The sequence below is a fragment of the Neovison vison genome, chromosome 6, assembly GCF_020171115.1.
Source record: "Neovison vison isolate M4711 chromosome 6, ASM_NN_V1, whole genome shotgun sequence".
Lineage (NCBI taxonomy): Eukaryota > Metazoa > Chordata > Mammalia > Carnivora > Mustelidae > Neogale > Neogale vison.
Window position 1 is genome coordinate 209,250,801 of NC_058096.1, and position 12,337 is coordinate 209,263,137.

Genomic DNA, 12,337 nt, shown 5'->3' on the forward strand with positions numbered 1-12,337 from the left:
TCATTTAGAATAACTCGGCCCCCTTGCTTTATCTCCTTGGGCCAGTGATGTCCCTCAGGGCTTTGCCTTTGTAGATAAGATAAGAGTGACGTCCAGCTGTGGTGTTATGGCCTCAGGATTCATAAAAGGTCACACGATTACCCAAACTCAGTGACTTTTTACATTAAAAGGAATTAATGTGGCCTTCTGGGCTTCTGTGGGGCCTTCTCTGCCTGGGCCAGTACCCTTCCCAGTCCCCCTTTAAAATCTGCTCCTCTGGGTGGTCAGGGCCCTGCCTTGCCCTTGGAAAGACTTCCAGACCCTGCCCTTCTCTGGTTCCTCTGGGTAGGGCCCCAGATATCCCCAGATGAGATGGTCATAGCCTTCTAATTATAAAATTCAGGAAAGCTGGTCATATTCCTGCTTTGGGTAGCTCGTTCCTGGGTTGTATTTTTTCGCTCTTATTTTTAGTGAGTTTCTAATTGCAAATGCCATGTGTTCTTATTAGGACATTTTAAAGAAATATGGTTTATGGGGCGCCTGGGTGGCTCAGTGGGGTAAGCCTCTGCATTCAGCCCAGGCCATGATCTCAGGGTCCTGGGATTGAGCCCCGCGTCGGGCTCTCTGCTTGGCGGGGAGCCTGCTTCCCCCTCTCTCTCTGCCTGCCTCTCTGCCTACTTGTGATCTCTCTCTCTCTCTGTCAAATAAATAAAATCTTTTAAAAAAAAGAAAAAAGAAATATGGTTCAGAAAGTACATATTACCTGTGATCCTACTCTGTGAGATAACTATTAATAATTTTGCAGGGGTCTTTGTGTTTCATACACACTGTTGACCCTTGAACAATGTGAGTTTGAGTTGCACAGGTCCATGCATACACGAATTTTTTTTTTTTTGATAAATGTAGTCCAGTACTATAAGTTTGTTTTCCTTATGATTTTCTTAATATTTTCTTTCCTCTAGCTTACTTTATTGTAAGTCAATACTTTATCGTAGGGTATATCATACGTATAACATACAACATATGTGTGAATGGACTACTTACATTATTGATATTCTGGTCAGCGGTGGGCTATTAGTAGTTTAGTTTGGGGGGAGTCAGGAGCTAAATGTGGGTGTGTCTGCAAGGGCTCCTAACCCCTCCATTGCTCAAGTGTCTATGTGTCAACTCTGTACCAGCATCTCCTACATGCCATATACCGTTTAGAAATCTACATTTGCCTTCAACGATCTGTCACAGACGTTCTCCGCATTAATAGCTGTATACTTTTTTTTTTTAAGATTTTATTTATTCACATTTGACAGAGAGAGAGATCACAAGTACACAGAGAGGCAGGCAGAGAGGCAGGCAGAGAGAGCGGGGAAGCAGGCTCCCCTCCAAGCAGAGAGCCCGATGTGGGGCTCGATCCCAGGACCCTGGGATCATGACCCGAGCCGAAGGCAGAGGCCTAACCCACTGAGCCACCCAGGCGCCCCAATAGCTGTATACTTTTACAGCATGTTTAATGTCACTAGATGTATCCTGAAAGGCGTTATACATACCACAGAGTCCTTGCCTACCAAAGTTAGTTTGCTTTTAAAATTTTTTTATCTTAAAAAAAAAAAATTTATCTTAGGGACACCTGTGTAGCTCAGTCGGTTACGCGTCTGCCTTCAGTTCAGGTCACAATCCCAGGGTCTTGGGAGACCCGAGTTGACTTCCCTGCTCAGCGGGGAGCCTGCTTCTCCCTGTGCCCTGCCCCCTGCTTGTGCTCTCCCCCCTCCAATAAATAAATAAAATCTTAAAAAAAAAAAAAGAAAGAAAATGTTTATCTTAGGCTTTTCCGGTACCTGACTGCATTTTGCAGACCAGATTTTTTTTCTACTTTTTTGAATGTTTAGAAAAAATGTTAATGGTGGTTAAAGGGTATAAAAGATAACACGATGATATGATGATACAATGTCTTCACTCTTCTCCAACCTCGTAAATAAAACATCATAAAGACAGTTTAACCTCTTTGTATCCCCCCGACCCCCGCTCCACTTCATTCCCTCCCAGCCTCCCCGCCACCACAGAGGGGATGGTTACCCTGAATCACGTGTAGTTTTCACCATCCTTGGTGCCCACAGTGTCCAGGTGCCAGGATCCACGTTTCTAGACGTTTCCTCTCAGGACCGCATCTCTGTCCCACTCAAAATCCTGAGCCTCCACCAATGAGAAGAGCATTCCTGTGGACGAGCAGTCCTTTGGATTTTCTCGTGTCCTGTTTGTTGCCCCGTCGCCCGCAGGGGGACCAGTGCAGAAGCGCGGCACTGTTCCTAGTGAAGTCACCACACGTGCTGCCCATCTCAGGCGTGAGCAGGTCTTTGATGAGACAGGAAAGTGCAGGAGATAGCCGGTAAAGAGCTGGTGACAGGGGTCAGCAGGGGCAAGTTGGGGAGCCCAGCAGAGAGCCACAGGAGGGATGGGGTGACGGGGAGAAAAGGGAAGCACTCTTTGCCTCCCCAGAGAGGCACCCCAGGGCCACTTTGAGACAAATGGAAAATCTTCCCATAATCGAACTGGGATACTGAATCTTTTTTCCCCTGCCAGGAAGACACCCCCCTCCCCCATGCCCTCTTGCTCCCGCTCTCCTGGGCTACCCGGCACCCCCTGCACAGGCCATCTCTGGCCACTGCTTGGACTGTGTCCCTTCTCAGCTGCCTCTCTCCTGCCGCAGCCGCCGGGATCCTCCTGGCCTTCCTGGGTCCCCACAGCCCTCCTGCCTCCCCCAGCTCCTGTCACACCGGTGGCCATGGCTTCCACTAGATGCTCAGCCTCCTTGCTGTGTCGGGGTGCCTGGGGGCCCGCCCCACCCGCTGTTTGTGACCCAGGCCCCAGTCACTTCCTCACACTTGCACAGCGCGCGGGTGTGGTGTAGATTCTCAGCAAGGGTTGTTCATTGATTTGTCTTCACAGTTTCCATAGCTAGAATCTTTGTCCCCCGTGAGTCATTTTCTTAGCAAAAGATGAAACTCCAGCTCCCTCGTATTGTTAGCATTTCGAGTTCTCGCTGTTTCTTCAGTGGCTCCTCCTATCCCAGAATTTCTCCTTTGCAGGAAAGGTTCTGCCACTGTTTTCATCTCTTCTACCCTGGGAACTCCTCCCTTGGCATGTTCTAGTCCGTCAGCCCCACTCTGGGAAGGCCGGAGATGCTCCGTCAGTCCTGAGATGGCCACACTGTCCCCCCAACCACCCCAGGGGGCCCCTTCGGGACCTGGGCGTGGGCCCAGTTCTATTGTTTGGCTGTTACATCAACTTCGCCAATGGTGGTGGCTCATGGCTGCCGCTGAGGAGAGCAGCCTGGTGTCACCTCAGCCTTGGGTGGGGATCTGGAACAGTCCCATTCCACGCTGTGACTTGACCCAGAGTTAGGCCCAGTTCTCGCTAGGGAGCTGGGCCACGCGGCCGGCACCCTTGGCTCCCTTCTAACTTGTTTTGCTGCTTTCACCCCATGCTGGAAACCGAGAGACCTTTTTTTTTTTTTTTTTTTAAGATTTTTTATGTTGGGCGCCTGGGTGGCTCAGTGGGTTAAGGCCTCTTCCTTCGGCTCAGGTCGTGATCCCGGGATCCTGGGATCGAGCCCCACATCAGGTTCTCTGCTCCGCAGGGAGCCTGCTTCCTCCTCTCTCTCTCTGCCTGCCTCTCCATCTACTTGTGATTTCTCTCTGTCAAATAAATAAATAAAATCTTTAAAAAAAAAAAAAGATTATTTATTTATTTGACAGACAGAGATCACAAGTAGGCAGAGAGACAGGCAGAGAGAGAGAAAGGAGGAAGCAGGCTCCCCACGGAACAGAGAGCCCGATGTGGGGCTCAATCCCAGGACCCCAGATCACAACCCGAGCTGAAGGCAGAGGCTTTAACCCCCTGAGCCCCCCAGGCGCCCCCCGATAGACTTTTTCTAGGCTGCGGGCTCTGGTGCCGAGCCAGGCACAGCCAGTCGTGCAGCTTCTGGTCATAGTAGTTCTCAGCCCTGCTAAGAGCTTTTTTGAAAATGCAGGTGTCTGGGCCCCACGGCTGACGGTTCTTGTAGGGCAGCTCTGCCTCAGAGTCTGGGCACCCACAGCTTGTTAAAGCTGCACATTGTCTCTCGCGCACGGCCAAAGATACAGGCTACCTGGCTTGGTCTGTTCGGGACTGCCAGAGACGGGCTGGCTTTTCACCAGCAGGAATTTATTTCCTGCAGCTCTGGAGGCTGGGAAGTCCGAGATCAAGGTCCTCGCAGCTTCCGTGTCTGGCCTGGGCCCACTTCCTGGGTCATAAACAGCCGTCTTCTTCTGTCCTCCGGGGTCAGAAAGCAGGCAGGAGCTCTCAGAGGACTGGTTATAAGGTGCTAAGCCGTGACCTGATCGCCTTGTGGAACCCCTCCCAGAGCATCACCTCCCGGAGGCCCCAGCTCCTAATACCACACACTGGGGTATTTAGCCTGTGAATCTGGGGGAGACGCAAGCGTTCAGTCCACCGCCCTGCCCTGTGCTGAGCACTGTTTCTGTGGCGAGCATCACCTAAGCCCTTTCTGCAGGTTACCTGCACCTGCGTCTGGTCGGACCCTCGCAGGCACTGCCATGGACCAGCCATCCTAGTTGGAGACCTGTTCGCATTCGCCATCTCTCCTCACACCCTCTCCACCACCGCAGGATTCATCTGGTTCCCTGCCCCTTTTGTTTAGATCTGAATGTCCCCCATGTTTCTCCCCCACCCTCGTCCCTCGGTGTTCACTTCCTGGGTCATTGACAGTAACCTCCTAACTGGTCTGTGGGATTTTCTTCTCTCCGTCTTCTTACCTGATCTGCGCAGCATAGGCAACTGAGTTCTTGTCCTCAAGATGCTCCCACGAAGAGGACTCCTGTCCCAGCCTTTAGGCCTGGCGTTCTACTCAAGCCGGCCCTTGCCCATCAGCCCTGCCTCTCTGCTGCCACTGCATACCCGGGCTCCACTGTGCCGATTTTCTCACCGTCCCCCAGATGTGCCGTGCTCTCACCTTCTCGTCTTTCTCTGCACCCCTCCGCCGCCCACAATCCCTTTTCTCCCTCAGGTCCACTTTTTAAACCTCTCTGCATGCCTCAGGACCTTCCTCTTGAGGGGCGTCTGGGTGGCTCAGTCAGTTAAGTGTCTAACTCTTGATCTCACCTCAGGTCTTCATCTCGGGGTTGTGAGTTCAAGTCCCGCGTCGGGCTCCATGCCCACGCATGGAACAAATGAAAAAAAGCGCTCACCTCTTAAAACTTTAGTGGTTGTGTTGGCTAATTGGCAGCTGCTCCTCTGTGCTTCTGCAGCACAGCTGTCTTCTAGAACTGTTGTTACTCCCCAAAAGACCAGGAGCCTCCTGGGACGGAGGCTTGTTCAATTTCTGAATCCACAGCAGTGAGCACAGGAGGGCAGGCTGAGCGCCAAGTAGGTTCCTGGTGAAGATGGGTTATTGCATCCTGGCTTAGGCCCAAACGCAGCCTGTTTTCCGTCTGCACGGATGGGCACACAGCCCTGGTAGAGTCTCGTGGCATTTGGGGTCTGACACGCGAAGGTGTTGAGAGTTAGAACAAAACGCACAGTATTCACAACCATATGAAAAGGGAGGGGCACCTGGGTGGCTCAGTCGGTTAAGCATCTGCCTTCGGCTTAGGTCATGATCCCAGGGTCCTGGGATCGAGTCCCGAATCAGGCTCCCTGCTCAGTGGGAATCCTGCTTCTCCCTCTCCCTCTGCCACTGCCTGTGTTCCCTCTCTCGCTGTGTCTTTCCGTGTCAAATAAATAAATAAAATCTTTTTTTAAAAAAAGTACAGAAAGGATGGGATAGCAAATTGGAGGGCAGTTCCGGTCAAAAAGCAAGTCAGAAATCTAAGGGCAGTGGCTCACAGCTGCTTTTGGATTCTTAAGAACCAAATACAGATTACCAATGCTTCACAACAATAGGATTGGTTTAAATAAATAAATAAATAAAACTTGATTCTAGTTTAAATACTAATTTTCCTCAGGGAATTTTTTTGGTCCATAAGTGTCCCTTAGTGTTGGCGTAATCCTGAACACACATGTCGTTGGGGTGAAAATGTCCTGTCCGTGTGTGTAGTTGTTGCTTCCAAGTGACCATCCCCACCATGGAGCATCAGAACTCCCAGAAGCCCTAGGCCAGCCCTGAACGCCTTTCCTCTTTCTGACAGGGAGCAGTGCCCAAAGGAAATGCTACTAAAGAATTCATCGAGAGTTTACAGCTGAAGCCCGGACAGGTGGTGTACAAGTGTCCCAAATGCTGCAGCATCAAGCCCGACCGAGCCCACCACTGCAGGTACCCATGCCCCCCCCCAACCCCCACCTCTCACATGCTCTGGAGCAGTGCCCACCCCTGCTCTGGGCACCTGACCACTGTGACTCCCTCTCTATCTCCGTGAGCTCCCCAGATTGGAAAGGGCATTTGGTTTGGGCTCAGGACACCTGTCCTAAGACTTGACTCTGCCGTCCCTCACGAAGGACCCTGCCAGGCCCTGGACTCTCTCCGTCTGTCTGTAAAATTGAGGGGTTCCTGTCATCCTGCCTCAAAGCTTTATTACTTTTTAAGGGCACAGGAAACAGAGCTTTTGAAAATCGTTCTGAATGTCTGGCACTTGACCCATTTAAGAGGTGGCCCCTACTCACTCGAGGGAAACGAAGGGGCTGTGCCTAAAGGGCAGTGTTTCTTTAAAATAGAACTTCTAGAGGTTGTGACAGTTGTGGGTTCAGCCAAAAAAGGCTTTTCCTCCTCTCATCTCTGGTGACTTTTCCCTTTGATTTTCAGATTTCGTCATTGTTTTGAGTCTTCTCAGTGAGAAGACATCTAGCTAAAAACTGTGTTTTATCACTCCAAAGGGGACTTTAAATGCTAAATTACCCTTGGTGCTCCTTGGTCCTTTGCTCAGACTCTGGCGGTGGGAGGGCAGCCAGGAGGGCCACACTGAGCTCACCAGCTGGTGAGTGCCACAGACAGGCGTGGGGCCCAGTGTTTGTGGCTCCAGTCCAGGGCTCTCTCTACTAGAACTCCGGTTTGGGGGTGACTTGTGTGTCCTGATGGAATTGTAGGTCTTTCTGTCAGAAAGAGATGGCAACCTTCCCAACTAGTAGACCTCTCTTGAGGGTGACAGCTGAGGAGCCTTGGACAGGGCCTGAGGAGCCTTGAGCAGGGCCTGTGCTAATTGCAGTCTCCTGTGGGGTTTCCAGCAGTTTAGAGAAGCTGAGCCCAGCGTGGGGCCAGTTCACTTCTGAGATCTGGGTTACAGATGAATTCAGGGCTTTCTACTCATGCCTGGGGTGGAGCCACCTGTCCAGCCTTTTCTGCCACCCGTTTTCATCACCTAAGTGAAGAGGCCCCATTTCCTTATGTGGTTCCCCATTACCCGACTCTGGGCAGCCCAGTACGCTGAGTGGGCTCCTGCCTTGAAGTTGGAGAGTTTGGCAGCATTAGAAGGCCAGCAGGGACCCCACCACACTGTGGGACCTCAGACCAGGCAGCAGCACGTCTCTCTGAGCTCAGCTCTGTCCTCTGCAAAGGCGGTTGTTGCCCGGCGGCTTGCCGTGAGCATTAAACAACGGGAATCACTGGCTCCCCCAGCAGAAGCCACTGGTTAGTGGAGGCGTGTGCGAGCGGCAGGGCGCGTTGGGTTTAGAGGCTGGAACAGCAACAGGGAGGCTCGAGTTTTGCAGGAAAGAACTTTTGGGTGACCACAGTGGTTCTTTCTCTTCCCTCCCTGAGCCCTCGGCTGCCTCCACTGCCTGGCATTTTGCTCACCGCCTCCTCTTCGACTTTCTCCCCGGGATGATCCGAGGGAGGTATTCTTGAGTGCTAGTAAACAAATCAGCTTGAGCAAAACAAGAGCTGCTGATTCAGACGAAGTCGAATGAGGATGCCTGTGTGTCGCCTGCTTCCACGTCAGGAAGTGTGTGCTGACAACTGCTCCTCTGTGAGGGCTCGCGGCCGCCCAGGCCATCTGGGGACCCACAGTCTGGGATAAGCACAGTTCCCAGCACAGTAGACAGAGCCGGGTTGATGACTGCTTGAGCAGACTGGCTCGAGAGAGTCGGTGTCAGTGTCCCTGCTCGAGTGAAGGCGCGTGTCTGTGTGCGTGAGCATGCCCCCAGCTCTTGGGATCCTGTCCTCCCGATGGAGCCCCATGGAATTTAAGTCCATTCCCACTCCCTGAGCTCTGATGGGTACTGCAGATGCTCCCTGACCCTGGACGCGTGGGTATTCCTTCCAGCCCAGTGGTGTGTCGTGGGTCTTCTCCCCACAGAGAGGCATTCCAGAACCCCGGGCTGCTTTCATCCTGGCAGTTGAGGACCATGGAGGCCTATGGAAACACTAGAGAGGGAGCCATTCATGCTGAAGTGGACAGCGAAGGTGTTAGGCTTAAGAGTTAGGTTCTTCTTGCAGAAGAAGGTAGAGACCTGTGCTCCTGGCAAAGCCTCGCACCCCTCCCCTTGCCGCCTGCCACCGCAAACACATGCACACTGAGGCTGAGACCATCACAGACTGCTTAGGGCCCCTGCCTGATTCTTATGTGTTCTCTTTCATGGTCATGACCACCAATAAAATTTATGTAGCGCTAGTATTGTTTTGAAAGCATTTTACCTACATCATCTCTAATTGGGAAATGGGGACCAGTTCTGCAGAGGATAGCTCGGAGAATCTAAGTTGCTTTGCCCAGGGCCCAATGTGGGGATCCGAGAGCAGAGTTCTTTCTGCCACACTGGACTTCCTTACCCAGCATTCTTGCTGAGCTGGGACCAGGATGTGGTAGACCCTTTTTTGCAGGAGGTGTGGGGTGAAAACCTGGACGTGGTCCACCTAGCGTCCTCCTGCTTTGTTCTCCGCTTGCGCCCTGCCAGGCATCCCAGTCTGATACGCTGGAGCCACAGCCCAGGCCTGCTCTTTCCCCATCTGTAGCTTCAGGGCCGGCACTTGGCCCCCACCTTGCTAAGGAGGTCTTGGGCCTGGTCCTGGGCCATAGCAGTGGATTAGACATTGGCCCTGACCCTGGGGCCTCCCACTGAGGCAGGGCAGATCTACCTTTCCACCCCGATACAGTTTGGTAAGTACCTCTGTAGGGGGAGATGCAGGCCCTCGGGGACACAGCTGTATTTCCACAGTGGGCCATCACCCAGGCTTGGGCAAGGGCCTCAGCCAGCGACTTTGGGGCCGAGAACCAGGAGCCTCAATGCATGTGAGCCAAGGAGCTTCTTGGGCTCTACCAAGCTTTTGAAGGAAGTGCTTTGGGGCCTGAAAAATGGCAGGGAACCTGGAGGAATAGAGAAGAGGGGCATTGCCTTCCTCTCGAGCATTGATTTAAAAACACAGAAGAGGCTCAGGAAACCCTAAGGCAGGGACATCAAAAGATGCTTACATGGAAGACATTCCGCCTTTGCAGTGATTGTTCCCACAGGCTTGGGACACACTGCCAGGCCCACAGGTGGCTCGCACAAGGGGCAGCGAGGGGTGCCCGAGAGGAGTCCCAGGAAAGGGCTGGCGCACACAGGAAGGAAAGAGCAGCAAGGAGCCCCAGAGAGGAGAGAACGAGAGGGCCCTCCCTCTGCCTGCTGTGTCCCCAGCCATGAGCAATGGGAAGAGGGCTGCCTCTGAGGTGACTAAGAACTCCTCTGGGGTATCCGGGGTTGTTGGAGGCCCACATTTTTTCTTCCTGGGAATGGATAGGGCCCAAGGCGAAGAAGCTGGGCGGGACATGGTGTTCTCCAAACCCCAATGCCGAACCTTTCAGGCTGGTGGTTTTGTGAGTCGTGGGCAAGACCCCTCAGATCAGGGCCTCTTGCCACGCTTCATGGGTGAACTCTGCACCCACAGGCACCCTCGCCTAGCCCTGGAGCTTCTGAACAATCCTGCGTGCTGGAGAAGAGGGTCGGCCTCGGCATTCCGTGTCTTTGCGGACAGGAAGCTCGGAGCCAGGCACAGTGGGCCAACTTCGGCCACTCTCAGCAGCTGTGCTCACTTGTCCCTGCTCCCTGGAGGAAGAGGAGGAGGCGTGTCCTGATGTGGCCGCCCAGCAGCATGTAGCCCATCGTGAAACTTTCTTCCTGGGGTGCACGCCGGGGCTCTTCAGAGGCTGGGAGGAGACCAAAGGATGGATTTGCCTGAGAATTTGAAATTCAGGCAGCTTTCCGAGGCTGTCAGGCAGGCCACTTGGGTGCTCTCTACTGCTGAGCACTCTGCCTCAGGGCACCCACTAGGAATCCCGCGCAGAGGAGGCACAGATGGAGGAGAAAGGGCTCAGGGACCGGGGGCATGGAGGGTGATACCCCTGGGAGTTTGGTCCCCTGGTTGGGAGGGAACGAAGACACCAGAGTGGAGGTAGCCTGTGCAAGGTGGCTCTGTCATGGGAACATGGGGCCTGGGGGCTGAGGACCAGGATGCAGGGAGTGGCCCCGTCTTCACTCTCTGCTCTGTACTCTGAAAATTGTCCTGGGAACAAGTGTTATCAGTTGAGATCTCTATTCTACATAATCATATGTACGTTTTTAATTAGTAGCACATGCACACAGAGAGCGAGACGGGTACCCGACTTTGTCTTTATAGCCCTCTGTGTCCCTTTCATGCCTCTTTCTTCCCCTGCCCTCCTGGCTCCCCAGGAGATCCTAAAGCGGGGCCAGCCTCTCTGAGATGTGCCCATTCCCCCCCATGCTAGTGAGGACCTTCAGAGTTGTAGAGGAGAACCAGGGTGGAGACTGGCCAGGCCCCCACAATCGGTTCTCACCTTGTCCTTACAACACTTACTTGCTGTGGAACGGGAACGCGAGGCCCCAAGTCTGGCCGGTCTGACCAAGATAGCTCAGCAGGCCCAGGCCGACCTTGTCACTCAAGCTCACGCCCTGCTCAGAAAGGGCCGCACGTCCTCCTCAGGGTGCAGATGAGCCCGCAGCTTTGAGTCGTCCATTGCCTCGCCGCGGGGCCCTCCTGCACACTGGTCTGTGCTTCCTGGCCTGCGGTCTGGGGAGCAGCTCGCCTCCACTCCCAGAAGAGCTCCTCCCGCGCCTTCCCTGCCCAGACAGGCGGCCGGCCAGAGCTCCGCAGGCGTGAGCTCCCCATGCGGGAACGCGACACAGCCCTTTCCGCCAGGGTCCCCCTGCTGGAGCCCAGAACCTGGGATAAAGTTAGCTGTGGAAACTAGTGGGAAGAAAACCTGGTGTGAGCAAAGGTGCTTTCAAAACAGAAAACCCTTTATTTACGGTATTTCGAACTGTTTTGAACAAGTGACGCCCCAAGATCACGTCAAGGAGCCTGTGTTAACAAATGGAGACAGGACCCATTTCTGGGGAGCCCATCGGTTGGCAAAGGGGTGTTTCTAAACCCGAGTTTTGGGAGTAGGTGCTTTCAAGCCCCCAGGAGTCTGCACTCCTGTTACAGATTATTTCTTTCAAACAGGGATGTTTGCTGTCAGGTAAACTTGAAACAGCCTCAGTCCCAAAAGGAGCCCAATTACAAGTTAGCAATCTGCAAGTTCATGGGATTTCTGATCAACACTTAAATACATTCTGCTTTTGCAGCCAAGTGGTTGTTACCTTCCAGCTGAAAAGTCTTGCCCCCGGGACATCCTGCCCTCGAGCCCTCTCCACCTCTCCCAGCACCCTCCGTGGTCAGCCCTGCCCTTCCACCTGGCACCCACCCTTGGGTTCTGGGTGTTTGGAGGAAGCTGGGAGCACCTGTTCTCTGTAAACTGCCCCTGCGCTCTGTCCCCTCGGTAAACCAGCTCGGGGCTTACTGTCCCCGCCAGAGACCAGCCTCCTGTTCAGCCCCTTGGTGCCACCTTGTTTCCCGTCAAACAAGAAAAGGGGCCTTGTGGGCCAGTGACTGTCCCCTGTTGGGAATGAGTGGGACCCTGGGGGTCCTGACCCTGCCTTCCCAGCCCCTTGCCACACCCCTAGCCATTGTGGGGCAGTGCCCAGGGAGGCCCCAAGCGTGGAGCAGAACGAGGGGCTGGGTTCTCTGCTCGGCTGGGCCCCTGCTGCCCTGACAGCCCCTGAGGGTCTGCCTTGTGGGCCTTGCAGCGTTTGTAAGCGGTGTATTCGGAAGATGGACCACCACTGTCCCTGGGTCAATAACTGTGTCGGCGAGAACAACCAGAAGTACTTCGTCCTGTTTACAGTAAGTCCTCTTCCTAGCCCTGCCCCACCCTCTGTGGAGTAGCCGAGCGCTTCCGTCCTTCAAAAATTCCCGGCACTCAGTGTTTTGTGCTGCAGTTCGGAATCCTGCCTGGCCGTGGAGACCTCCGCCTTCCTGCCAGAACGCCCCTGGGCTCAACAAGCAGCTGTTCTAAGACCTCCGCTTGAGCATCTAGAAAACCGGCTCGAGTCCATCGGCTCTAAG

General features: G+C 53.7%; 1 protein-coding gene across 6 annotated transcripts in view; it reads left to right on the forward strand.

Moving 5' to 3' along the window:
* Positions 1 to 12,337, forward strand: part of ZDHHC3 (zinc finger DHHC-type palmitoyltransferase 3) — a 54,841-nt gene that overhangs the window by 25,975 nt on the left and 16,529 nt on the right. For all 6 annotated transcript variants that reach the window (XM_044253749.1, XM_044253747.1, XM_044253750.1 and 3 more), the window contains exons 3-4: positions 6,156 to 6,280; positions 12,019 to 12,115. In XM_044253749.1, coding sequence (XP_044109684.1) covers positions 6,156 to 6,280; positions 12,019 to 12,115 — 222 coding nt within the window. The remainder of the gene's footprint in view (positions 1 to 6,155; positions 6,281 to 12,018; positions 12,116 to 12,337) is intronic.